A 27,276-nucleotide genomic window follows, 5' to 3' on the forward strand; every position below is an offset into this window, starting at 1 on the left:
CCTTGTTCTTTAAGTCTATCAGAAGCCTGGGGAAAAGGGGGAATGCAAGCACCTGAGGTAGCCAGCCTATTCCTGCACAGTTTGATTGCATTCACTTATACTTCTTGATTCAAGTGGCCGATCCATCACTAGGGGAAGGGTAAACAGTATGTTCGTGGTGCTTTTGTACAAACAAGAAATTACAAACAACAAATTCCATCCTATTTCCTTAAAAGAATTCAAGAAGGAGCAATACCTCCATGGGGATTAGTCATAGGGCTCACACACTTTATAGTCCACTGAAAAGCTTATTGTACTCTGACCTAAACCTCACACTGAAGGCACCTGATTTTGATATCACTCTCATCTCTGCAAATATAGTTCATCATAGGCCAAGGGAACCTCAGCAGTATCCTTGATTTAAAAGATCAGAAGGTGGAGTTAAACAAGTGAATAGCTAAAGGATGAGTAACAGAAGTGACTGGATGAGTTGATCAAACTGTCTCCTCTTTTTCACCACATGATCAAGGACTCCTTGTTGTTGCAAGTTTTGTGACAATCTGAGTGCAAGGTAGCCCTTAGTATACAACTGCTCCTGAAAGGGAACAGCATGAAGGGAAAAGCCATCCTCAGTTTGGAAGAGTTCAGCCTTACGAAACACCTTAGCAGATTGTAGTAGAAAAGAAACAAAACCACTCCAGTAGGGATTACTCTTTAAAGCCTGCAGGCTTGAGTTGAAAACCATCTCTTTTTCATATATTTTGAGAGACTTCCCAGAAATGTTGCAATTGTAAATGATTTGAAACTGTTCTCCAGCAGAAAAAGCACAACTGCACTGAAGAAAGAGCTGCTGTTCCAACACGAGCTCTCTTCAGAGTTGCTGACCCAGCTTTAGATGAAATTTTGCTTGAAACTGGTGCACCTATATTTCTTTTCCAGAAAATACAGAGTATTTTCTCAAAAATACATTGAAGTCCATACTAAAAGTATGAAGGAAAACTGGTTGAATCTGAGTAATTTCAGCCAGAGAAATGTAGACATTAAGAAAATGGCAACAAGATATTAAAGAAACATTTAGCAGGTGTTGATGTTAGTGTGCTTTAAATTATTCATTTGCTTGTAGAAATTAAGATTCAGTCAGCTGCTCAGCCCTAATTCTGGCTGATTTAGACACAGTTTCTGCAGGTTCCAATCCTGCAAGGAACTTTCTTGACCTCTACAGAACTTCAGCTGCAACTAAGAAAAAACAGAGAAAGAATGTTTTTCAAAGAAAAACAGAGCTTAATTGTTTTATTGGTGTTAGTTTACTGAACTGATCACTTTTCCAAAAGTCCTGAGCTTTTAACAACCATCTGTGGCTCCAGAAAGGTCTGCTGGCTGCATAATGCTTCAGACAGGATACTTTGCCTTTGCCCAGATTTGGGTATAGAAGAGTATTAGGTGAGGAGGTGTGTATTAATCATAGAATCATAGAATCATTAAGGTTGGAAAAGACCTCTAGGATCATGTAGTCCAACTGTCAACCCAACACCTCCATGCCTACTAAATGATCCAGCTTTAGGAATATGGAACCAGGATTTTAATCCAGTCACATATAATTTACTTAGTACCACAGACCAAGTGTCTGATGAAGCTGGAACAGGAGTTTCTAGTTTCAAGTTCAGTGCTGAGGTCATTGGAACAGGATTAGCATTTGTGGCATGGGTTTATTTTGTCTTTCTCGACTCTGTATTTTTTGTAATAAATAAGGGAGGAGCACAAACTCTTCATAAAACACTGTTTAAACAGCTATCTGACTGTGCATGTCTTCTATTTCAAGCTTATTTTGTTAAGAGGTTTCACAATAGCTCCCACTATAGCCTTCCAAAGAAAGATTATTCCAGCTCTGACCATTGTTACAAGGTTGGCTCACAAATTGGTAGAGGCAATGTGATGGAAATTCTTGAAAAGCTATCTGCAAAAAGTTGCATCTACTGTTTTTGATTGATATGTTAAGTCTCTGCTGCTGTTCAGTTACTCAAGGCTATCTGTCCAGATAGAAGTGTGATTTAAAATATAAAGTAGACCTGTGGTAGGCAGTGCAAGGGGAAAGTACCTGGCTTCACTGCACAGAAGAAAATACAAGTAGTAACACAGGAAGAGCAATGTGATAGAAAACTACTGAATATCAGTTGTAGTTTCTAAAATGTCTGTCCAGAAAGTCTATAACAGCTAAATATTAAGTACTGCATGGAAATGGTTGTCATGCTGTATGGATAAACTCTGCAGTTCTGAATGTCTCTAGCTGCTAAGCTCCTTCAAATAATGACTTGTTGTCTGCACCTCTCCTATAAACAATGCAAATTCTAAGCCTGACCTCTGAATTCTGGTCTGCAAAAGCACATTGCCAGGTCATGTTGAGCTTGTCATCAACCCATGTCCCCAAGTCCTTCTCTTCAGGGTTGTTCTCAATCCATTCTCTGCCCAGCCTGTATTTGTGCTTGGGATTGCCCCGACCCATGCGCAGGACCTTGCACTTAGCCTTGTTGAACTTCATGAGGTTCGCACGGGCCCAACTCTCAAGCCTGTCAAGATCCCTCTGGATGGCATCCCTTCCCTCCAGCATGTCAACTGCACCACGCAGCTTGGTGTTGTCAGCAAACTTGCTGAGGGTGCACTCAATCCCACCGCCCATGCCACCAACAAAGATGTTAAACAGTGCCGGTCCCAATCCCAACCCCTGAGGAATGCCACTCGTCACTGGTCTCCACTTGGACATTGAGCCATTGACGTAACTCTTTGAGTGCGACCATGCAGACAGTTCCTTATTCACTGAGTGGTCCATCCGTCAAATCCATGTCTCTCCAATTTAGAGACAAGGATGTCGTGCAGGACAGTGTCAATTCCTTTGCACAAGTCCAGGTAGATGACGTTAGTTGCTCTTCCCTTATCCACCAATGCTCCTACAACCCCATTGTAGAAGGCCACCAAATTTGTCAGGCAGGATTTGCCCTTAGTGAAGCTATGCCAGCTGCCACCAATCACTTCCTTATTTTCCATGTGCCTTATCATATTTTCCAGGAGGATCTGCTCCATGATCTTTCTGGACACAGAGATGAGACTGACTGTCCTGTAGTTCCCTGGGTGATGATGCATAAGATATAGATGTATAAGAATATGATGCATAAGAGTATCCAGATATCTCAATAGGGATGTAAAAAGTAAAGTGAACTGGTGGGCTGCATATGGATCCCTCAAGAAATTCGTCTGCTTGTGGAACACTAAGGAAGCAACTAGATGTCCAGTACAGTATTCCACATCTTTCCCCAGAAACCAGGGAAGTTTCAACAGCTCATGTTTGTTATACAATAGTGATGATTTAGTCCTGAGAAAATCTATAATCTGCCTTCCTTCCTTTCCTCTTTTTTTTCTTTTTTAAATTTTTCTTACAATTTATGAAGGTTTTCTACCACTTCTGCTAAAGGTTCTTGCCAAGACTATTTTGGATGTTTTCCAGTTTCCCCACAGTTTTTCATTCTTCTTGCCTGCGTGAAAAATTCCCATCAAGTCTTTAAATTCCCTCTATTAATTTTAAATAAGAACAAGCTAACTCTTAGTCTTTTCCCCATGATTCATATCCATGGGCTCTTATATGATTTCCCATAGCTCTCATTTTCAAGGACAGCCATCCTTACAAGGACATGGCCATGTGGAAAAGCTTTATGCAAAATGCACTGTAATTTTTTTCTCCTTCTTAATATCTGTAGAACAATCTTAACCTAAATCACTATTCCCTGGGTAACGGAAAATAACACCTACTTGCTTTCCAGCATTTGTAAAAGTATTGAAAAGAGAAAGGATTTTGTTTCTACTAGTTTTGAGTCTTCTTACCCTACTTTATAGGTACTTTTCTGATTAATCTAGTGCAATATTTGCTAGTTGGGATTGCCAGTATTTGTTCTTCTCTCAGACTTTCCTACCACCAAAATCCAGAGGAACAATGCACTACGTGTTCCTTCTCCTAATTCAAATGTAGCAGCAGAAATGGTGGGTTGTTTCCAAAGTTATGTCACCTGAATATATACTATTCATTTTATTATTATTTGGGAAAGAGTTTAAAAGCTAGGAAGTGAGCTGTAAGCATCTGCAAGACAGGCCTGATCTGTGGTGTTCTGTGAACTTTGTAAGAAGTTATAATACCTCCAGGAAAAAACTCCATGGACTTCAATTCAAATCTTGCAAATCATGTGTCCTGAATATTGTCAGCTTATCAGGGAGGTGTATTTGTCTCCATGGACTGCACTTGGCATCAATACTTCCAAAATTATTAGGAATGTTGATGGATAAGTTTAGAGGACAAAGAAAAAGAGCCAAGATTTAATAAAATCTTTACAAAATGTCCTGGTTTCAGCTAGGATAGAGTTAATTTTCTTCCTAGTAGCTAATATAGTGCTGTGTTTTGGATTTATTATAAGAATAAGGTTGATAATACATTAATGTTTTAGTTGTTGCTAAGTAGTGTTTATACTAGTCAAGGACTTTTCAGCTTCCTATGCTCTGCCAGGTGCACAAGAAGCTGGGAGGGGGCACAGCCAAGATACTTGATCCAAACTGGCCAAAGGGCTATTCCATACCATATGACATCATGCTCAGTATCTAAGCTGGGGAAAGCTGGCCAGGGGGCAGCAATTGCTGCTGGGGGACTGGCTGGGCACCGGTTGGCAGGTGGTGAGTGGTTGCATCACTTGTTTTTTTTTGTTTTTCCCTGGGTTTTGTTCCTCTCTCTCTCCTCTTTTTTTTTTTCCTTTTCATTACAAATTGTTATCTATTATTATTATTATTATTATTATTATTATTATTATTATTATTATTAAAAAATATTTATTTTATTTTATTTCAATTATTAAACTGTTCTTATTTCAGCCCACAAGTTTTCTTTCTTGAGCTCTTCAGATTCTCTCCCCCATCCCACCAGGAGGGGGGAGGGTGAGCAAACAGCTGTGTGGTGCTTACTTGCTGACTAGGGTTAAACCACGACAGAAAAATTTGTGAGTATGATTGTCACTAGGCAAAAAATATCTAGGGAAATATCTGCACAATTTATGTATTGTGGAAGCCATTAAAGACTTGCACCCCAGGTTCAGCAGTACTTCTCAGCTGCGTTAGATATAACAGCTGAGAGCAGTGTGGTAAGTATTGTAATGAAACTCGGAGCTCAAAATGGCAGCCACAGACTGGTTAAATGAGAGACAAAGCAAAGGAGAAGTTAATATGTGGGAAACTGAGGCACAGAGATGCCTCATGATTTGCCTAATGTCTCTCAAGAAGACAGTGATAACACAGGAATCCAGGTCTCTCAAGTGCTTTCTAAATACTGTTAGTGTAGCCACATACCCCTACAACGTGATGTCTAATACAACAGCAGTGCGTATGTCCGTTTGGTAGTAAATACAGTATTTTCTTCACACTACATGTGAGTTCATTCCCAGTTTTGTCATTGATTTTCAGGATCATCTTGAGCAATCTACCATAAGTTTGTGCAAGTTTACTCTCTAAAGTGTGATGTTAATAAGACTTTTTTGGCACGTTTATTTGTCTTGGAGAGGTAAAGGCATTTAAAATTTTGAGTATAAGGGAGTTTATATGAGATTTTTTGGATAGATGGGATTTGGCCCATTTCAGTTTCAAAGTCTTAGACGGGTTTTGTTGGGGAATGTAGATAGGATTAGATTCAGGACTCTTTGTCTTATATTGCTTAGTCCGTTTAAGAGCTTACTTCAGGACCATGATATATATGCAAAGTTTATGCCAAATAAAAAGACAGACCGTTCAGAAAGTGATAATAGATCCTTTTCTCGAATGACCCTTAACTCAGACTGAAGGCCATGAATAACCTTACCAGAAAACAGCCCAAAGAAAGAGAACAGCTAATGATACTCTTGGCACATCACAGACAGAGAACATTAATGCAGTTTAATGAAATCCCAGACAGAAAGCCAAATGGCTTGTGCCTGACATGCATTGACAAAGTATGATTGGTCTCTTGTTGATTTATGTGCATGTGTGATCCAGAGGAAGCCACAGGATTTCAATTGAGATAACATGCATAATTAAAAAGCAAAAAAAATTTACTGATGCAATGTCAGAGGTTGATGGAATCTAATTGGAGAAGCAAATTAATAAAATAATTCTATTGCATTTTTGTGCTGAGCTGTATAGACAGTTCAGCAATTAAATCACTAATCAGACAAGAGCTTGTTGACCTAGGAAAGGAGCAATCTCACGTCTCAGCTGGATGGGAAGTTTCAAAATATCTGCTCAAAGGAATGTTTAAAAGATACAAAACATACAGAAGAACATTTTGGGTTTCAATTAAGCTTATGGCTTCTATGGTCATTCCTATTACAGATTAGCAATATAGTTGGCTTATTTGGAAGCTACTTTATAATGATATTATTTTTATTTTTAACATAAAGTGTTTTTCAGCAAATGGAACTGCAATTTATTTTTGTGTACATGTGTGTTAGTATTTAGGTGAATTTTTATTCCTTTAGTCTCTTTAATAAGCAGACAAAATTGTCTTTGTACAGTTTTGCTTGAGTATCTAAGTGCTACATGTCTGCTGCAAGCATTGTGATGACACTTGTGTTGAAAATATGAGGCCTTGACATAACTTACCTGTGGTCTGATTCTTCCAATCTCCATCACGTTGAACTGCCTTTCTGGAGGCTGGTTTGTATTTCTTTGCCTTGAGAAACCAGTGCTGTACATGTGAAATGTCTCCAGAACAAAGATTGTATAGTAATTTGTGGAAAGAATTGGGGTCAGAAGAGGAACATCTGATTATCTTGCCCTGGGAACTCAGTGAGTTCTTCCATCCCTTTTATGGGCAGGTAAGAAGGTATATGTGCTTCTACCCTTTCTCCCACTGTATACAAATACCAAATCTAGTGGTCAGAATCACAGACCAACTGGGCACTAGGATCAGGTCACTCCTGAATGAGCAAGGGATCTGATCAGGTCCACTTGAACACAGAGGAAGAACACAATGTAGAGGGATCACCTTGCAAATGTGGATGTGACAAACCCACTTTGAACATCGCACTAGAAATTGAACCTGCAGCTTATAGAATGAATGATCCTCGGCTGCAGCACCTGAGGAATCAGGTCTCTTGTGTCTAACTTAACTCTGAAGATTGATCATAGAAAGGATATGAAAGACGTCCTGACTGGTATTGTACACGAAGAGGAAAAAAACTGTAGGACCTCGAAGCCTTTTTTGGGTGTTTACTTTTATGATCTGGAGTGGGGTTCAGAAACCTGTATTTAAATACCTAGATAACTTGCCTAGCTTTTCAGAAACACTGACCTGCAGTGGTAGCTTCTTCCAGTGGGAGTCTGAGGTCCTTCACTCTGAATCCTCAGGCTTTTTATTTTACAGTGGGATCTTAGGGACTCTTACATCTGAAAAATTAGATTTATTGTCAGATTTTTTAATTAGACTGTCACGAGATGTTTTACATATTTAATTAACTGTAATTTACCCCCTGAGTAAAGTGCAACTGGCCATAAAGCTGAAGATAAAAGTTTGGTAGATGTACAACCTCCATCCATCACCTTCTTGAACACAGCAAGCATTGCAATAGTACATTAGGAGAGCATTTAGTTCCCAATCCATACCATTGATCAGAAGACTTGAAAGTGTTACAGCCCTGTCTGGGAAATCTTTAATTTCCAGTTTGTCTTAATGTCTGTGATTTTAGCTCAGAACTTTTCTGATTCAGTTGCTGTTGTGTTAAAGAGATGATGCCAGATATGCTGTGCGGCACTGAGGAAATAACAGGTTGGTCCTAATGTTATATCCATGCTTGAAGTGTCTGAAAGTACGTATATTCACATTTTTTATATGTATTTCACCTCTTACATATCTGAATCTTTAAACATTTGTGGTGTTCCAGCTGTCAAAACATCATGTGAACAGTGGTGAGAAAAGTGTAAGAAATCTTCCCATGGGTAGCCAAAGGAAAAGGCTAGCTGAAATGAAATTCTGGAAGTGTTCTCTTTCTTCTTTGTGCACCACTCATTTACACAAAGAGGTTGTGGCAGTTATAATGGGAAACAACTACCTGCCTGATGGCTGGAATGAATTAATTTAAAACATACTAATTCCATTTTTCTTTTTTTTTTTTTTCTTAATCCTAATTTCTGCCAGAACAGTTCTAAACTTCGTGGAAGGTCAGCATGACAGTCTGAAATTGCCACAGTCTTGTGATGCTGAAAGAGCTATTTAGTGTTTGGGGTTTTTAAAAGGCAGTTCAACTCTTCATTTGCCATATTTAGGACTGGATTAATTTTTGTCCTTCAGTCCTTTCACATTACACAGCAATGCAGAGTGACATTGACACTGGAGGCAGTTTTAAAACGTTTGCCTCTATGGTGTAAATTGACATTTATACAAGTGACATTATACAAGTGGACATTTATACATGTCCACTTTCATTGGACATGAAAGTGAAATCTTGTCTTTTTTGAGCTCATTAGGAGATGTATTGTTCTCTAAACGGGCTGGAATCTCTCTTCCAAAATTTAATTTTAGTGTTGGATCCTTCTTTGCTCCAGTTCTTCAGTGCTAAAAGACAGATAATTTTGTGACAGGGTTGTTTCTTTTCTTTCTTTCACTCAGTACAATGGCACAGGGGCAGTGAAGGGAAACTCGAAACACTAAGAGCTCTGCTACAGTACGTGTCAGTGGATATTTATTAGACACAGTCACTTTCTGTCCCAAAGTCACCCCTCCTAATGTACTTGGCGGGAACTGTACTTTGGCTTTTATTATTTCTCCAGCTTGTTATGAATTTCTCCCATATGTTAACACAGACATGTGTGCATCAACTGTAACTTATGTGTTCCCAAGTCCAGAAAACCAGAGAAAGGCAACCATCTCAGGGTCTGGTTTGGGGGGATTTTTTATAAAGAAGAAATGAAATTTCCAGCTGAAGTTTGCAACAGTTACCACTATTTGATTAGCTGTGGTAGAGACCTATAATTAGCTCTTATTTAAGAAGGCATATGGTTCCAACAGATGGTAAAGGAAAAAAAAGCAAGTTAGATAAACAGGGTTATTTGCACAAGATTTTCTGGTCTCCTTTGGTTATATTTTGCAGTGCGGTGCTTAGGTTCTAGCAAGATGGCACACTGTTCATTCGAGGAATGCTCACATGTCTTAATTTTCTCTAAAAAATAGCAAAATTAGAATGGCCTGTAAGTGTTTAAGAATTTTGGCAATAGTAGAAGAAATTAGATGACAAGGAAACTTAGAAATTAGAAAATCCATACCTATTTTATAGGGACTCTGAACAAGAACCAACTCTCCTTGTGAGGCTAGTGGGAATTTCAGATGCTGAAGATCAGGAGACAGGACAGCCCAAAGTGTGTGATTGGATGAGTGAGTAGTCATCCACTAGATAGATTTGGGTTATGTTTATGACAGTACCAACCAGGACGATGTGTGCTGTAGAGATCATTCAAGTTACAGGTAGGTGGGCTACAGCTAGTCCAGACTGACTTTAAAGGCAATACTATCTATACCCATTTATTATTGCCCTCCCTGTTCACCTATGTTAATAGACTATGTGATTGCTTCCAATTTGCTTCAGGGCAAGGACATCTAGCTCAGTTTAAACTGCCTTCTGCTGTGATTTTACCAACAGTTGACTTTCCACTGAAGCAGATTAGGAAAGATCACATGAACCGCTGACACAACATGTCTGCGTGGGTAGTAACATAAGGTTTGTGGGTAGGAAGGTTTCAAAACGCTCACAGCTCTTTCTCAAATGAGTGCATTGTAATGCCCTTCATCCGTCTGTGCACGAGTGACCTGGGAGAATGAACCCATCTATGTTTAAAAGTATCATATGTCTCTGAGATTTTCTTGTGTGGGAACCCAAGTATAGAGACTATGATATGCTTCTTGTTGCTCTGAATTAATATAAATACAAATTTTTAAGTGTGCACATAAGAAATATTTACAGTAAAGCTTTGTTTACAACTGCGGCATCTTAATTTCCCCTCGTTATTGAAGAGCATCTCTTTCATTAAAGCAAAACTTAGCAGAACCCTGCTTTTACATTTATCTGAACAGGAGCATAATAATACTGCTTTTCTCAGACAGCAAGAGAGATTCAAGAAGTTACCAGCAACTGAGTAATTATCTTGTTTCTAGTGCTATAGTTGTAAAGGCATCAAAGAGGCTAGATCTGAAGTTAGATCTGTTTTCCATATGGATTTTTTCCTAACTGTGTAATTACTCCCTGTTCATTTTAGACCTCTCACACAATGCCCAATAAACCACAGAGAGATAATTCTGGAGAAAGCAGGATGTAAACCTGAAGTCGTTTTTCTAAAAGGCCATATTCCCTGGAGTTGTAATTCTATATTTAGAATAAAAAATTACTTTCTTTGTTCTCTGCCTTGCATGGGGGATAGGAAGCGATGTAATCTCTCCAGCAGCAGAGTGTCAGGACTGAGTCGTCACATTTCCTCCTTCCTTATTTTGAAAAAGTAGTAATTAATCTTATTTTTCTGGGCTACTGAATAGAGAAGAGTCAGGATAAATTCTATCTCTGCTCTTTCTTTGTCTAAGCCAGAAGCTGAAGTATACTAAAAGCAGAGGTAATAGAAGTGTATAAGTATGTTGTTTTCCCCTATAATTCTCAGCAAAACTGTAGTCAAGTCCTACAAGTTTAACAGTAAAGTTGTATAGGAGAAAATTTGCTGTGAAGGAGGTTTTAATGTGTTTCCTCTGGAGAACACAGTTTTTCACATTTCATTTAGGTTTCATGCTCCTTGTTGGGTAGGGAAATCTAACATTATTTAAAATTATTCTTAACAAGGTAGTCAATTTTAAAATAAACCAAAGACCTAATTCCAAGGCTTTCTTCACACTTCTGGTACCTGTTGGAAGCAGAGTTAAAAAGTAAAGTAAAGTGATGTAATGATGATCACGCTCACTGTGCATGGTCTCTGTAGTACCACAACTGAGAACCCCTTCCTTTCTAACTGTTGTTTTTTCTTCAGAAACTCTCTAAAACATACGGCCTTTCACTCATGGCTTTGAAGGTACCCTCCTATCATAGGAACATTACCTCATGCAAGAGTTCTGAGTTAGGGGCTGTGTGATTAGGCATTTACATATTGTAAAGCCCTGAAAAAATAAATACAAACAAAACTCCAGCATTTCTCAAAGGTCAGATTATACCAATACTCTTGGGCAAATCTGGGTCTCAGACCAGGATGCCTACCATCCTCGAAAAGGTTTGCTGGTTAACATTTATTCCAGTTTTCTTTGGCAGTTATAGATGTCAGGAGGAAGCACAATCGAAAATGTAATTATGGAAAGAATCTAGCTGTCGAGACTGGAGCATGCTAATCACTTACACACCAAACAGATTGCAGAGGGCATAAAAACCGGCCAATCTTATTGCTTTGCAAACAGCAAGGGTTCATATGACTTAGGTGGCTCTGGGGAAATCGTTCATCATCAAGTCTCAGCTACACCAAGACATTGCCATTTCAAAGTCTCTTCTTGACAGAAATCAGAGGCTGAGATATGCGCGTGTCATTGTCAGTTGATTCTGCCAAGGTGCGTTCATTGTTTGCTCCATGGAAATCTTATTGACATAAAACAACTATGAAACTTCTCAAACCATTTCTATAGAGGTTTAAAAAAAAAGTGAGTAAAGGATGGTTCAAATACAGGAGATTTAAAGGGAAGAAGGGAGGTAATTTATGCATGGTGAAAGCAGAGGAAGGATGCTATAGAAGCTCAGAGTTGAAAAATGAAGAAAGTGGGATATCTGCAGAGGACAACTGGGATAATTAGCCAGTGGAGTTTGGGAGAAGGAGTGCTAATCTATCTGGTGTGTGTATTAGGATCTTAGAAAGTTCGGGGGAACAGTTCTGAACTGAAGAATATTGTCAACATCGTTGATTAATTTTCTCCAGAAATGTCTTCCTCTCCTCACATAAACAAAAGTGGTGTGAGGGTGCTGCTGGGGGAAATAACACAAATGAAAACATTTGAAAATCAGGAAAACTTAGGTCCCTGTCACAGCTTTGCACCAACTGAGGGATTGTTGTGGTTTAGCCCCAGCCAGCAACTAAGCACCATGCAGCCGCTTGCTCACTCCCCCCCGGTGGGATGGAGGAGAGAATCGGAAGAGAAAAAGTAAGAAAACTCGAGGGTTGAGATAAAAACAGTTTAACAGGTAAAGCAAAAGCCGCGCACGCAAGCAAAGCAAAGCAAGGAATTCATTCACTCCTTCCCATGGGCAGGTAGGTGTTCAGCCATCTCCAGGAAAGCAGGGCTCCATCACGCGTAATGGTTACTTGGGAAGACAAACACCATCACTCCAAACGTGTCCCCTTCCTTCTTCTTCCCCAGCTTTATATACTGAGCATGATGTCATGTGGTATGGAATAGCCCTTTGGCCAGTTTGGATCAACCATCTTGGCTGTGTCCCCTCCCAGCTTCTTGTGCACCTGGCAGAGCATGGGAAGCTGAAAAGTCCTTGACTAGTGCAGCAACAACTAAAACGTCTCTGTATTATCAACACTGTTTCCAGCACAAATCCAAAACATAGCCCCACACCAGCCACTATAAAGAAAATGAACTCTATCTCAGCTGAAACCAGGACAGGGATGCTGCCAGTCTCACCAGGAAATACTTTCAGTTGATGTACCAGTGGGTCCTTCAAGTAGAAGGGCAAGCTATTCTGGCATATTGCACCCCTTCAAAACACAAATAGAGTAGCACATTAGTCAACTAAAGTTGATTTCATTATCAACTTTATCAAGGTATACCTACTATGAACAGCAAAGCTATGGTTAAGTGAGTTTGACCACGTCCCATGCCTCTCTAGAGGACTGTGTTTTCTGGTGGTGTCCTTCAGGTTCCAGTGATTTTTCTTGAAGATGTTAAACCAGATTTTCTTATCCATTGTTTACATCTTTCAATTTTCCTATCCCAACTCTCATTATGCGCTCTGAGGCATTATGCAAAACCATTCTATTCTATTCTATTCTATTCTATTCTATTCTATTCTATTCTATTCTATTCTGTATTTTTCTATTCTATTCTATTCCATTCTTCAGGGGCTTTTGCACATCTGCCACACCCACCACCACCCCCTGAGTGCCTTCCTACTGGCAGTGGTTGTCAGAACAATATAGTTTCTATTCTCCCTCAATTAGGCTGAAGATAAGTAACAAATTTTTTTACATGTCACCTATGCATCAGTTCCTTCCTTATAAGATTATCTGGACATATGTTTTCAGGGGCTTCCAGGATCTAAGTAGCAAAATCTCTCTCTGATTCTTTAAAGGGATTAATAATTTCTGTATGATGTGCTGCAATAACATTTAGAAATGTCCGTCTATAGAAACTTGCAGATGGGAAGATTAGGTAGACTAGAGCATATCTAGGGGAGCTTGGTAAATTGGATATGGAGACAGTGATGAAGCAGGACATGATATACTGACTGGTCTGTACAGGTAGCCTATGCTATGTATAAGAAAGTGTGCAGAACTGCAAAGAGCCTTTTTCCCTTCCTTCTTTTAAAATGCCATTACTCAATAGCCTGTAAAGGGATTGCTAGGGGGGGTGGTGGGATGGCAGTATATTTCCTGTGGAAAGAATAGAGAGAGATGCATCAACAGGTTTTTCTCATTCTCTGAAATGATTGGTTGTGGAGCACAACTGTCCTGTTCATGCTTGCGATGGTTCTTACAGCCCTGAGAGCTCCTTCACTTTCCAGACAATTTGAAGACCTAGTCAACCCGAAGAAGATAAGCAGTAAATGGAATAGCCACTTAGGAAAGGGAGACAGGGAAATAGGATTCCTTCTAGCTTAAGGGATACTGCGAGTGTCACAAATAAATCCCCTAACAAGGAAATTTACTGAGCAAAATCTCATTACCACAAAATTAGACTTTCCTTGTTGAGTTCACCAAAGCTCAAGCCTTTGAAATTGTGGAATAAAGACCTAAATGCAGGTCAATACAGCCTTAGCTCCAGCTCTCATCAGGGAATGAGAGCTCCCAGCAGTTTCCACACACTATGTCTGTCTTCCTTGGACTGCGTGTGACTGCTGAGCAGTGTGGGCATAGCTCAGAGCTGTTTGCATAACTGAGGTTATGCTATAAAGAGATTTGGGAAAGCCTATAGTTTCAAGCTTCTCTCTCACACCATCCTGTGCTTTGTGCCAAAGGACAGAAGTGCTTATGTGAACACAGGGATACATCCGCTATGTCTCCTGCCAGCAACCTTCTCTGAACAACATCAGCCATGGTAAAAGCCAACCTTGTTGCCACTGTCTGTTAGCAGATGAATCCATGGGTTGAGAGAGACATGAGTATCAGAAGGTATCCCAGAAACAAAGGGAAGTTTGTAAAAGTTACCGGGATGATAATGTTTTCATGGAGTAGTCTAAGGAAGAGTATGTTTGGTGCAGGTACCACTTGTTAGTAACAGAAGCTCAAGTACAGTCATACAGCCCGGTCCCTGTCTGTACCTTAAAGCACAGAATACATCATCGAGTGCTACTGCCTGAAGGGCAATATCTATGGACATGTTGCCTTTCCCCTTTGTTTTGAGAAGCAGGATGTCTGCATTGCTGTCAGCAGTACTAAGACATCTTCATGCTGCCGAGCGCTCCTCTGAGAAAACTCCTTCCACAGCGTTATATCATACTTTAAGAGAGAAAGAAGTGGGCTGTGGCCATTGAAATAGGCAGGGATGGGTTGTGTTTAGGAGGTGATCAGGCACTCATCTGCTGTAGTTGTCTGCCAGATCTTTGCAAAGGTAGATAGCTCTGCTTAAAACTGAGCAATTTTTGGCCCTGTAGTATTGTATTCACTCACACTGATTTGAGACAACCCTAAGCATTGTAACATGTCTTTGGCTTCAACCTTTCCAATCAGAGAAATTACTCTTTATGCCACCTTTCAAATCTAGCTCCTAAAGCAATTACACACTAGGAGTGGTCTGCGCAGGAGTGTGTCTGAAAAGAAAATGACACTAAACTTTCCATCCTAGAAGAGTACCAGTATATCAATATCCAAATCAAATAACAGAAAGCTTCCTTTGTCTGCCAGCTAGGAATAAGAACGCATTATACCTCTAGTATGATTTTTACAGTGTCTCTAATAACGTGAGGTATAAATTAAAATAAATACGACTGCATGCTTTTGAAGAGCTAATCAGGCTGAAACATTCTAGCCTAACTGGTGTAGCACAAGGAAATAAATGTTTATTTATCTAGGCTGCCTGGACTTATGCATAACTATTGTGCAGGATATGTGATGGGAAGACAATAGCAGAGTGAAACACCTAGGCTGTTCCTGGGTGTGCTTGTTAAAAGTCGGTAACAGGAAAATTATTTGAATGTAGTCTGGATGACAGCACTATGGTCCTGGTAATTAATTAGCTCAAGTCTTATTGGTCTTATTGGTGTTTAATCAGCTTTTCTCCCTGCCCCGAATTATTTTTTTTTTCTTTGTCTGCCCTATTCCAGTTCCAGCAGACTGGCGCCACAAAAGCTAATCATTATAATGACAAAACTCCATTCACTTGTGTACTGGGGCCTTTAGTACTTTTTTTTTTTTTTAACTCCTTTCTCTTCTTTTTTTCCCCCCCCTAACCAAACTTTACCTCAGGAAATCTTTAGGCCTCTGTCAGTCTTGACTCACTGACTTCTGATTGCAAATTATGTATGATTCTTGCACTGAAAAGCAAAGCAGTAGCTTTAGCACAGCAGAATAGACCTGTCCTGATTTGAAACTCTTGACAAACCATCAGTCCCTAAGACTTTCTGATCTGGACTTTTATCTTACCACAGCTCATGGACTCAAAACAATTCTGCAAAGGCCTGAATTCCCAGAAATACCTTCTGAAAAACTATTCTTTGTATAAAGCATGTGCCTGCTGGCTTCCTGATGATGATCACAGATCTGTGTCTTTTTGAAGGACTGATACTGGTACACCTTTTTTACGCACACCTTGTCAGGAGAGTTACAAAATACCATTTGCTAGAAGACTATATGTCAAAACCTCAGATTCCTACAGCACTGAATGCTGGAAAGGGACAAAACTAGCTCTGAGTAAATTTTGCAGGAAGTTGTTGCTCAGCGGCTATGGAAGTAGAAGTAGCAGGGGATTCTGATTAACAGCCAAGACACAACTTGAAAGTACCTAACTCTGGAGCCCAGTTGTTCATTAAATAGTCACACAGTCATTGCAGGCTCCTCTGGAAGGAATTCACTGTAGTAAATGTTGTTGCCTCCAGTGTGGGTTTGTACAACTAAGCAAGTCACACTGTTTGCCTGTTAGTGAAAGAAGAATTACTCAATAAGCAGTGGACTTCAAGCAAAAATTTGCCTCACTCTAAAGCATGCACTTTTTTTTTTTTGGTCAGATGAACGATGTCTTAAATTCCATAGGCTCCATTGTAACCAAAACAAAATACATACACCGGAGGCACCTAAAAGTTAGGAAGGACAAATCCCACCTGAGTTTATGTGAAGTTCATTTGTGATTATGTGATACATCAGCACACAGATGAAGCTATTGACTGTCTGAATTCAATGTGGAGAAGCCTAGAGTTTTGGTTCTTCAGTTCCTCAGATTAATCCCAATTGTATGGGTCAAACTGGCAGCTCTCACATGGGTCAAGAGTCTGAAGGATTACACAGGATTTTTGGCATCTTGAAAAAATGGCTACATTTTTATTTTTCTGTATTTTAACTTAAGATGCCTGTGCACTTTCAGGCTCTACATTCAAGATATGCTATTGGCTATTGTCCCCCCTCCCAGGTAGTAAGTTCTGGGAGTACCAGAGATGACAAGAAAACTCCCTCTTCTGGAAGATGCCCATTGCAGATAAAAGATGAAATTTCACAGGTGAACACCCACAGTCCTCATGGTGCTGGGTAGCAAACATGCCTAGAAGACATTTGATGCTTTAGCTTTCATTAGAAATAAAGTTAATAGTGTAAGTGCTGTCACAGGGTCAGCTATTCTCATTTTGAAATCCAGCCTGCCTACAGTTTAACATTTATTTTCTTTAAATACCATGTTTGGGAACCTGCAACCCACAATAACAATCTGCTCCATTACCATTAATTATTGAGAATGCAAGTGTTTATTTACAAGTACTAATACAACTGGTCTAGATAATCCTGAAGTGAAAACATAGGAGAAAAAATAATCTCCCTGCAAAATCACACCAAGAGTCTGTCTGTGTTTTGTGCAGGTGATTCCAGCCTTTGCTCAGCCTGCGTTCATGAAAACAACGTTTACAGCAGAATATTTCAGATTTTGTACAGAAACGAAGAGATAACTCTTAATGAATCAATGAACTTCAGAGTGCACCTGCTTCTGGATGGTGAAAGGGTGAGTTGTCTTGAGATGCACATAAAAACAAGGAGGGCTGGGATTACTCTTACCTAACTTTAAGTGTTCATTGCACAGATATCTCTACCTGAGAAGTTGTCATGGGGTCTCTGTGCTGTTACAGGCCTCATCAATGTAGCTGGTGGAGGTAAAGACATGATTTATCTTATCAAATACCAGCATCTGCATTAGAAGGAGATCGACTGTCCTCTACCCATCATTACCTATGCTGACAAGGGTGCCTGGGGTGATTTGTTTATTTGTAAATGCCAACACTATAAACATCTGCACTAGGTCAGATAGACCCTCTGCACTGCGCCTGTTATGATGAGTAGTCTACACCTTGGCTTTCCAGTGGAATAAGATCTTGACATATAGTGGTAAATCAGTATATCAAAACCTCAAATGTATCATCAACCACAATTTGTCATTTGTGCACTAGATCATTCATTCTACATATCTGAGTAAATCAACCTCACCTCAGAAAACCAGGAATATTCTGCATCTTGCTAGGACCAGCTTCTACTCCTACCATCCATTTCTGCTATCTTCTCCTCCTCTCTCCTTGTGACTGGTTTTTGCTACAGCAACAACAATACTGTGACCAAGCTACCCAGTCCCTTTCCACCACTCAGAGGTCTCCTCACCCTCCTCCTTAGCGGTCCTGATTTCAGGAGTGCATGGCAGAGTTGCTGGAGCTTACCCTCCCTATAGTCCACATACATACAACCCCTTTGCTTTCCATTGTGTCTCAGCTAGAATGGGTTCCTACTGAGATCCTTCTCCCAATTTGGCATCTCCTCTTTCAGCCAACATGAGCACCCACACAAAGGAAATATATGATCTGAACCACCCATCTTGTATGGTACCGTTGGCTTCCTCTTACTGATATGAAATTAATGTCTTCCAGTGATAAATCCTGTTCCCAGGAGCTACAAGAGAGGAGCAATCTTAGAGTATGGAGAGTACTGTTTTACTGGACTCTTAAACAGAAAGGAGAGAAAGTGTCATAGTAGAATGGCACTCGGGCCTGGCCGAATGTGTCATTGCCGTGCTTTGCCAGCAATGATACAAAATATACAAAACATATGACTGATACAAAATATATGGCATTAGTACTTGCTCTCATTGATAATGACAGACACATGACATCAGCTGTTTTTGCAAAATCAGCATGCCATCAAAATTAGTTATGCAGCCAATGTGAATCAAGAGCTGTGTGTTGAACCTGGGGCCAGAGATTCTCACCTGTCCTTCCTTGTATAATTTTGTATTTGAGGATGAAGAGATTTAAAATTTCTGGTTTATCCAATTTCAATACATATTTACATAGGTTATGTATAGATCTAAATTAAAACAGCTGGAGAACCTAATTTAAGCTCATTTCACATGCTTCACTTTGCCTCCCACTTTTTTCTTGGTGTTTTGTTTTGTTTTGTTTTTAGTTTTAACATAGTGTCATCAATTTATTCCTCCCTAGAATTGTTGTTTTGTGCTTATATGAAAAATTACTAAATGCAAGTTTATCAATATTCGTTAGGAAAATGTTCCAACATGGTTAACTGAATATTAATTTTATCCTTCCTCAGTGGAACATCTCTGATTAAAAGTCCCTCCCCTCAAATTATAGCAGTTTCCGCTGTGTTGAGCAGGGATGATTTCTGATGATTTTTGCATTAATATTCAGGAAAGTCGTGCACCTCACAAAATGAAAAAAAAAATCCCGCAAGATTCCTCACAGCTAAACCTCATTATGACTCTTGATGTGCTGTGTGCATCACACTTGTCTTTTCATAGGAGGTCCCTTGGGAAAAGGACAGCTGCCCAATTCTGTACTTACAAAATGGTTTTGCACAGAGAAAACTCCATTATCTCTGTGTGATGAAGTTGCTTTGGGTTTTCAGGGGTGTAGAATAAGAGCATAAAGAGGTCTGTTGGTTTCAGATGAGTTGCTGAAAAGACTCTAAAGAATCAAATGCAAAAAATAAAGTCTGTTAAACTTTTTGCATGTTGAGCAGATTAACACAATTCACTTCTTCTTAATGCTCCCAGGCCTCTTTTTTCTGCTTTGATGTCTTGCCCTCCACAACTTTACAAATTTGATATAAATATGGGAGAGACCAAAGTGTGCCAGTCCACTAGGCACCATGCTCAGAAGAAACCTGCTATATCCACAACTGTTGTTCAGAGAAGGTTTTGCATCTCTGTCATGTAATCTCATATGTTGGATGCAATCCTTGCAACATGGCGTTGGCAAAACACCTAGAAATTTGTAAAATGTTTTAAATATTATCTCTATTCATAACTTCTTAACTTATTTAACACACAACAGATGCAAATCTGTTTTGTGCCAATTGTGTGCCATGGTGAGGTTTTTTGGTTGAGGGCGAAGGAACTGTTCACTGCTTTTTCTATAAATAGAAGTTATGATAAATAGACAAGGAAGTTAGACTGGGTAATGGAAGTTCTGAGTTCACATGCTCCATGTAGTTTCTGCTCTCAGAGCTGGAATTATCAAATATAAAAAGCGAGCGGTATGCTTTCTCGTCATGGTGCTAGGATAGTTTTGTTGATGAGATAGGTTGCTGAGATAGGCTCAGTAGAAAAAAAACCCAAACAACAAAACCCAATGTGCTTGTCCAGATTACATTATTTGCTACTGGTTTTGGTTTTGTTTTTTTTTTTTCTTTTTTTCTCCTCCTCTTGCATAACCTTAGATAAGCTTAAATATGGAAATACTTATTTTTTGTCTGGCATTAAATGGAAGCAGCCTCAATTCTCCTCCTAGAAGTGTAACTGAGCATACTTTCACCATATAAATGGCCCTTTAAAACTCTCTGACTTATTAGATGCCTTTCTCTATATTTTTCCAGAATGCAGCATTCCTTGAATTCATAGGAAAAAATATTACAAGGCTGAGGCAGCCTTTAGTGTTACAAAGAAGTCTAATTTATTTTCATAAGCTTTTGCTTTCATTCTTATTAAGGAAGGAGCTCTGCCTCTTTCATCAAGCAATAAAACAGGTAACTTGTCTGTCTCCTTGGTTGCTGGCTCCATTCAGGGACGATTTAGTAGCAGGGAGAGGACGAAGTGAGGCACGCTGGGATATCACAGTATGTTAGATTTTGTACTTTCCAGAGAAATTTAAGTGAGATAGGACATCCAGATCATTCAGTCTGACATTCTGGCTAAATGGTTAAATATTATGGAAGTCCATCACAAGAATGTTGGAAACTTCAGTTATAACTATTATTGCAGCTCTTAAAAGCTAAACCAAACATGTAAATGTAAACTTGAAAAATCAGAATTCAACACTGAAATGATGCACTTGATTCCAGGCCAGTTCAACAGAAATTGGAGTACTTTGCTTTGTATATACTTTTTATTGTATAAATACTTTCACTTTTTAGATACAAATACATTCTATTGTACCGATTCCAAATAGTGTTCAATAAAATGCATTTCCCTATCAGTGCAGTCCTCTGGCAAGAGAGGCAGAGGTTAGAAAACAGCCTGAACTCTGGACAGCACCTTCTGGAAAACTGTGTGTGCTCACAGATAAATATGGAGTCTTTTTCCACAAGCTATGAGGCCCAAGGTGGGAGCACAAGGGGAAATGTAAGCAAAACCCCAGCAACAGAGAACAGGATACTGAATTTGCAGACTTTAATTTCCACAAGACGATGTTACAAGAAAATGCAGACTAACATTAAACTGATGCAAACAATGAAGAATTAATCAAATCAGAGATGACAAAATTAATTTCAGCCTTGCTTGATTTTAGGGGGAAAAAAAAGAATGAAATGCATGTACTATTTCAAAGAAAGTTTCCAAAATTTCTGTTCAGAACTGTATTTACTTATTTTATTTTTGACTGAAGGCAAGATCAGCATGTAAAATGCAATATATCCCAAAAGTCAGATGTTCTGAATTTCCTTTACTTTTATCTGGGGGTGTGGAATATTACAGAACAAAATAATATTCCTTGTTTAGTATGAATGTATTTCCACAAACATAGATCTTTATTTTTTCTTTCATGAGTTGTGATTTTAATCATTAACACAGATGAAAAGTCAAAGAACTTTGTAAAAAACACTGGAAGACATTTCACAGAGTACCTGGGAGGATACTGCTTGGCTTAGCCAGTCAAACACTAATTATATTCCAGATAAATTTTTCATGCTAATTTCTTAAGTATGTTGGTGTGAAATTTTACAGCTTTTCTTCAGGGGAAAAAAAAAAAAGAATAACCTGATAGTCTATCAAACTTTTTGAAAATTATACGGTTTGTAAATGATAACTGTGGAAAACACCATAATAATCCCAGTAGTGCTAAAAGAAGCAGCCAATATTTCATTTAAGGACAATATTATTTCATATAGGAGACATTTCATGAGGAATGATAGAAATTTCAGTGCCTCTTCTGTATGAGCTATGGAAAAGCCATTTCATTTTTTCCCACATAAAGGATCTTATGCACCTGTGGCTCTAATAAGTGGAAAAAAAAGTAAAACACAGCAAAGTCCAGCAGGTATCAAAGCTATACAGTAACTTGTGTCAGGTAATTACTGTACTTAATTCTGTTGTGTCTCAACTTATGCCTTTTAATGACATTTTCTCATGAAGAGTCCAGTGATTTATGAACAGCTGTCCAATTTTCACTTTTCTTAATATTTCCACCTCCAATGTACAAAGGAAAACATGAAAACTCCGTAGTGAGAAAAGTGATTTAATTTTATGTGGGTTTTTGCACTATTCTGAGCAGTCTGATTTCAATACAGTTTTGGGATTAAAAATATCCTGTACTTGCACCTTAATGCATGACCCCATGCAGTGATGAATATTTCTAAGTCTCTCAGACATCTGCTCATTGCCTCAAGGTGTTTTGAACTAGTGTCACTACCTATTGAACTTGTTTTAAACACAGGCTCAGATTTCAGTGACAGTCGCAGGTGCTCAGCAGTATTAGGCACAGGACCAAAATTTCATCCCCCCTGTTGGAAGATTAGGTTTTCTTTGTTTGAAGCACTATACTTGAGTTGAGTTCCTAGTTTAAATTCAGTCTGTAGCTTCAGTAATGATTATTTCCTTTGCAACTGCCAGCAACTGTGATTTTTAGCGACAACAACTCATTAAAAAGTCTTTTTTTCTGAAAGACATACTTCCAGGTGTTTTGAGACAAACACAAAAGAGAAAGCACGTTTTCAGTAAACAGAAGCTAGAATTTTTCTCCTCACATCTCTGTGCCTGTGGTCATGCTAGAAGAAATACCATATTACTTCAGAAAGGTTTCAATTTTACATCTTTGATAATTTTGTCAAAATACAATTGATCCTTGACTCTCAATTTTCTTGCTTCAATAGAAAAAGGCACACCGTAGATGGAGTTTCATCTTTGGAAAACCTAGCTAAACATGTTTTATGTTATATATTTTATGAATCCTACCTGTCAGAGCAGGCTAGATGCCTCTGACATTGCCTTCAGTGCATTTTTGGTATAGTCTGCTGTTAAGAAGGTGCTAATCAGCTGGAGAAAGTAGAATTCATCTTGTCTGACTTAAGCCATCTAAAATTCAAGTGTATCTAGACCAATATATTTCTCTAGGCTCTATCTATTGTCAGCGGAAAGAGAGGTACAAACAGAAATCAATTGTCCTTTTCAGATGTGTACCTCAGGATGGGTCAGCTTAGTGCATGCATCTGCTTGTTGCTTTCCATTGACGAAAGACAGAACCTAGACGTCTCACCTCACCTTTTTGTGGCAAAAATTGGGTAAAAAGAAGTTGTATTTATAATACCCTATCCCCAGTGAACAACTTCACTTTTCCACCTGCATTCCTGTGCATCCTCTGTTGTACTCTGGTATACAATAATGGATGCTTAAACTCAGAGAAAAATACTATTTTGGTAATAAAATGAGTGATTTTTTTTTCATATTTCCATTTAGGTTGATAGAAATAAAACCTTTTTTTAATCTACTAAACCTACATTGCTGGGGAAGAAAAGACATTCCAAAGGAGTGAAAGAGAAAGTGTTGGGCAGCTTAATCCTTCTTCCATTCTGATCTATTTATTTCCACTGATTATAGTTGCTTTAAATGTGCCAAGCTGGAATGTGTTATCCAATGTAGTCCTTTCCAGGTGAAGGTAATGAACTGACAGCTTCCTTCATGTACTGTTTCAGAAAATCCAATTAAAGTATTTCATTGACAATGAAGAAAGGGTAAGCTTGCTGGTGGGACCTCTGAGATGAAGGTACCAGTGAGCCAGCTTATGATCACACATTATGTCTTCAGTGTATTTGGCAAGCTGCATCCTTCCATGTATAAACATGCTCAGTACCCTGCAACAAAGTGAACAGTTAAAATTCCGTTAATTGAAGCTTCAAAAACAACAAAAGCTTTTGAATTTTGCGAAGAAAATGGTCTACATGAGAATCAATGACTAACTTCCTCCATGAATCTGTCAAGGGCCAGAAAGAGTGACTGGGAGGCAGGAAAGCCTCAGTTTGCTGAGAAACAAACTAAAAGGCTAATGATGAGAGTGATGAGAGATGAGAAATTGTCAGAATTATTTGAGCCATTTCTGATTGTTTTAAGCTGTAAATTTTGAACCTTGCATTAGTTACAGGCAGGTAATCATAAGGATTAATGGCTATTTCTCAATGAAGAAAACCTAGTCTTTGTTCTCATTCAGCTGACAAGATAACCCAAACAAATACTCAATAAGGGTCCTGCTCGGCTTCAGAAATACTCCACTGACTCTCAGTGTGCAAAGAGCAAGCATCCAGCAAACGCAGTGCTCTACGCACTCTGGTTACTCTTGTCTGGAGTGATTTTTTTGACATGACAGGACACCCGGGAGCAGGTAACACCTCTGACTGCTCCGGTTCCATCTGAATCCTTCAGCAATTACTGCGACTTGCTGTCGCATTTGGTCCTTTCTGCCACTGTGGCAGGGTGCTATTGCTGCATATTTTTGCCTTTGCTCTTATCAGACAAACCCATCCACTGTTGCCTTCAATGTTGTAGGAATCATTTTATAAAGGTAACCTTGCCTTTTTCTTTTTGTAGGTAGAAGATGCATTGAGTGAGGCAGATTTTCAGCTCAAATTGGACCTGCACTTTACTGATAGCGAACAACAGTAAGTGTTGTTTTAAAGCTCAATTGGTAATGCAGGCGTTTGTTCAATTGGGAAATTACTTTGATGAAGTGAGAGTACTTTGGAAAAAGCAATAGATTTGATAAGTCTTTCCTTTACCTCAGTGTTGAAGTCTTTCCGTTTCTCCTCTCTGTATTTGAAGAGTGTATCATCTCATGCTCCTCTTTAAAGAAACAACATTTTTTGTCCTTTAAATGTGAGGTTTTCAAAGATGTTAAGTGTTGCTCTATCTCTGCTGCTGTTAAAGCCAAAGGGAATATAATCACTGACCTACATGTAAGCAGGGGCTGTGGTTCAGGAATGCATTTATCTCAGGAGACAACTAAGTATTTTCTGCCTGAAGATGAGTGTATGAACATGCTAAGCTCTTTTCTTGTATAAGAACCAAAGCTGTCTGTGTATTTTAGGAGGAAAGAGTCTTCCCCATTGACTTTGATCTCCTCCCACTGCATTTGATTCCATCTTAGGTGAAGTGGGAGTAGCATCCCTTCCTGATAGCAGAAAGTGTGATCCCAGACGTTATTCAGCCTTTTTAATCACAGAAAAGGCTTCCAATGACTTCAGCAGCATTTATGGGGGGGTGGGAGGAGGTACAGAGAAATTGTCTGAGCTGTGTTTCATGCTAAGATTGTTCCCATGTGATTTTATTCATATCCATAGGGTACCTAAACAAATTTCAAGAACATGTTTCCTTTATCAAGATACAAAAAGTGAAAACTTGTTCTCTCAGGCAGGTGGGACTGGACCACCAGTCATTAGCTGTGATGCTGATGTGTCTAGAAGAGAGAAAAAACAAACATTAAGTGATATCCGAGAATAAAAAGAACTGAAGCTTTCAAATTATGAAATTGTGCTCTAACACATACATTTAATTTCTGTTATCATCTGAAAGACTAATCTGATTCACTATAAACAAAAGCAGTGATTTTTATAAAAGGATATTCTGCAAATCTCACTGAAACACTTCTTGGGACTAACCATGCACCATACTCAACCATGTCATCATAGATTTTCTTAGCTCTGGGAAACAACTGGCTTCAGAATGGTCTTTAGTGCTGTAAAACAATTCATAGAATCATAGAATGGTTTGAGTTGGAAGGGACCTTAAAGATCATCTAGTTCCAACCCCCCTGCAATGGACAGGGACACCTTCCACTAGATCAGGTTGCTCAAAGCCCTGTCCAACCTGACCTTGAACATTTCTAATGGTGGGGCACCCACAACTTCTCTGGGCAACCTGTTCCAGTGCCTCACCATCCTCATAGTGAAGAATGTCTTCCTTATATCTAATCTAAATCTACCTTCTTTCAGTTTAAAGCCATTAATTCTTCTTTAGAAGTGTGATTCACTTGCATTGGTAGGATGTGGTTAGGCATGGTCCAGGTTTACATCTCAATCTCCTGCCCTATAGGTGACTGAGATGTCATGTGGTTGACTGCACACTAGGAAAGTTATTCTGGAGTAGTTATAATCAAACTTTAAATTAAAATCTTGGTCTTTATTTAGACCTTTATTTAGACTTTTATAAAAAAGGAGAAGCCAGACCAACTTGTATTGTTTCTCTGCAGTTACTTCACCTACTCTTTTTTTTTTGGCCTCTTGCAAAAAGTTTTTTCAGAAGATCAGCTATCTGGAAAGGTGCTCTGAATATTTTGAGCTCTCTCTGACACAGGCCTGCTTCTGACTCTCACAGATTGCCTGAGTTGATTTTTCTTACACTGAAAATCACAAGTAGTGAGCTGCCCTGGCTATGAGCACTCAAATAAGCCGAGCAGTTTGCTAAATGCATTTCCTTCTGCTACGTAGCTCTTGATGTCCTCAGAACTAGTGCATAGGTAGACATCAAGGACAATCACCAGGGCAAATGGCATTACATGTATTTTTCTTTTATACAGTATGCTTATATATCTCTATATACCTGTTATTTATTCTTTATCTTTATCTTTATCTTTATCTTATCTTTATCTTTATCTTTATTTATGCTAGGCACAAATACAACACAAGATACTAATCAGTTATGTAAACCTGAAACTTATGAAGCTGGGAAATGATAAAAATTCACCTCAAGCCATGTCCCTGTCTGCTGCCTGTAGCATGTTACAGGCTGTGACAACTCAAGCTTTCACTTACCCTTGTAAACCTCTTTCTCTTCCAGGCTGAGAGATGTTCCAGCAATCCCCATGATCAGCAGCCGTACACTGTGTCTTCACTTCCACCCCCGGAGAGGTCTGCACCACCATGTTCCTGTCATGTTTGACTATTTCCACCTGTCAGTGATATCCGTCACGGTGCATGCGTCACTGGTAGCATTACATCAGCCTCTGATCAGGTAAAGGACACAGAAATGTCTGTTGAAGGGCACAGGAGATTCCTCTTCTGTGTTCATTTGCTTGTTGTATAGGAGAAGCAGAGAGGATAGTTTAATTTCAAGTTTTTTGGTCCTGGGCTAACATTCTGGAGATTGGGGTTTAGAGCCAGCCTCTGACACAGGTTCCTTCCCTTGATAAGACACTAGGGGTCTGATAAAAAACTAGCAAAATCTTTGGGAAGAGGTTCAGAAATTTTGATTAGTCTTGATCTCTCTATTCCCTACCTGTAACACCAGGAAAGTGAAAATTTTCTTCTCCTTGGCTGTTTTTCCTCTTTAGTCTAAAAGCAGCTAAGAGCATTTACATTTTTTTCCCCTGTTTTGTAAAGCATTTAGGACAG

General features: G+C 39.1%; 1 protein-coding gene across 1 annotated transcript in view; it reads left to right on the forward strand.

Annotated features, from left to right (window-relative positions):
* Nucleotides 1-27,276, forward strand: part of FAM135B (family with sequence similarity 135 member B) — a 154,283-nt gene that overhangs the window by 52,853 nt on the left and 74,154 nt on the right. The window contains exons 3-5 of the mRNA XM_072851150.1: nucleotides 17,268-17,407; nucleotides 24,479-24,549; nucleotides 26,723-26,896. Coding sequence (XP_072707251.1) covers nucleotides 17,268-17,407; nucleotides 24,479-24,549; nucleotides 26,723-26,896 — 385 coding nt within the window. The remainder of the gene's footprint in view (nucleotides 1-17,267; nucleotides 17,408-24,478; nucleotides 24,550-26,722; nucleotides 26,897-27,276) is intronic.

Source organism: Ciconia boyciana, chromosome 2, assembly GCF_034638445.1.
Source record: "Ciconia boyciana chromosome 2, ASM3463844v1, whole genome shotgun sequence".
NCBI classification, from domain to species: Eukaryota; Metazoa; Chordata; class Aves; order Ciconiiformes; family Ciconiidae; genus Ciconia; species Ciconia boyciana.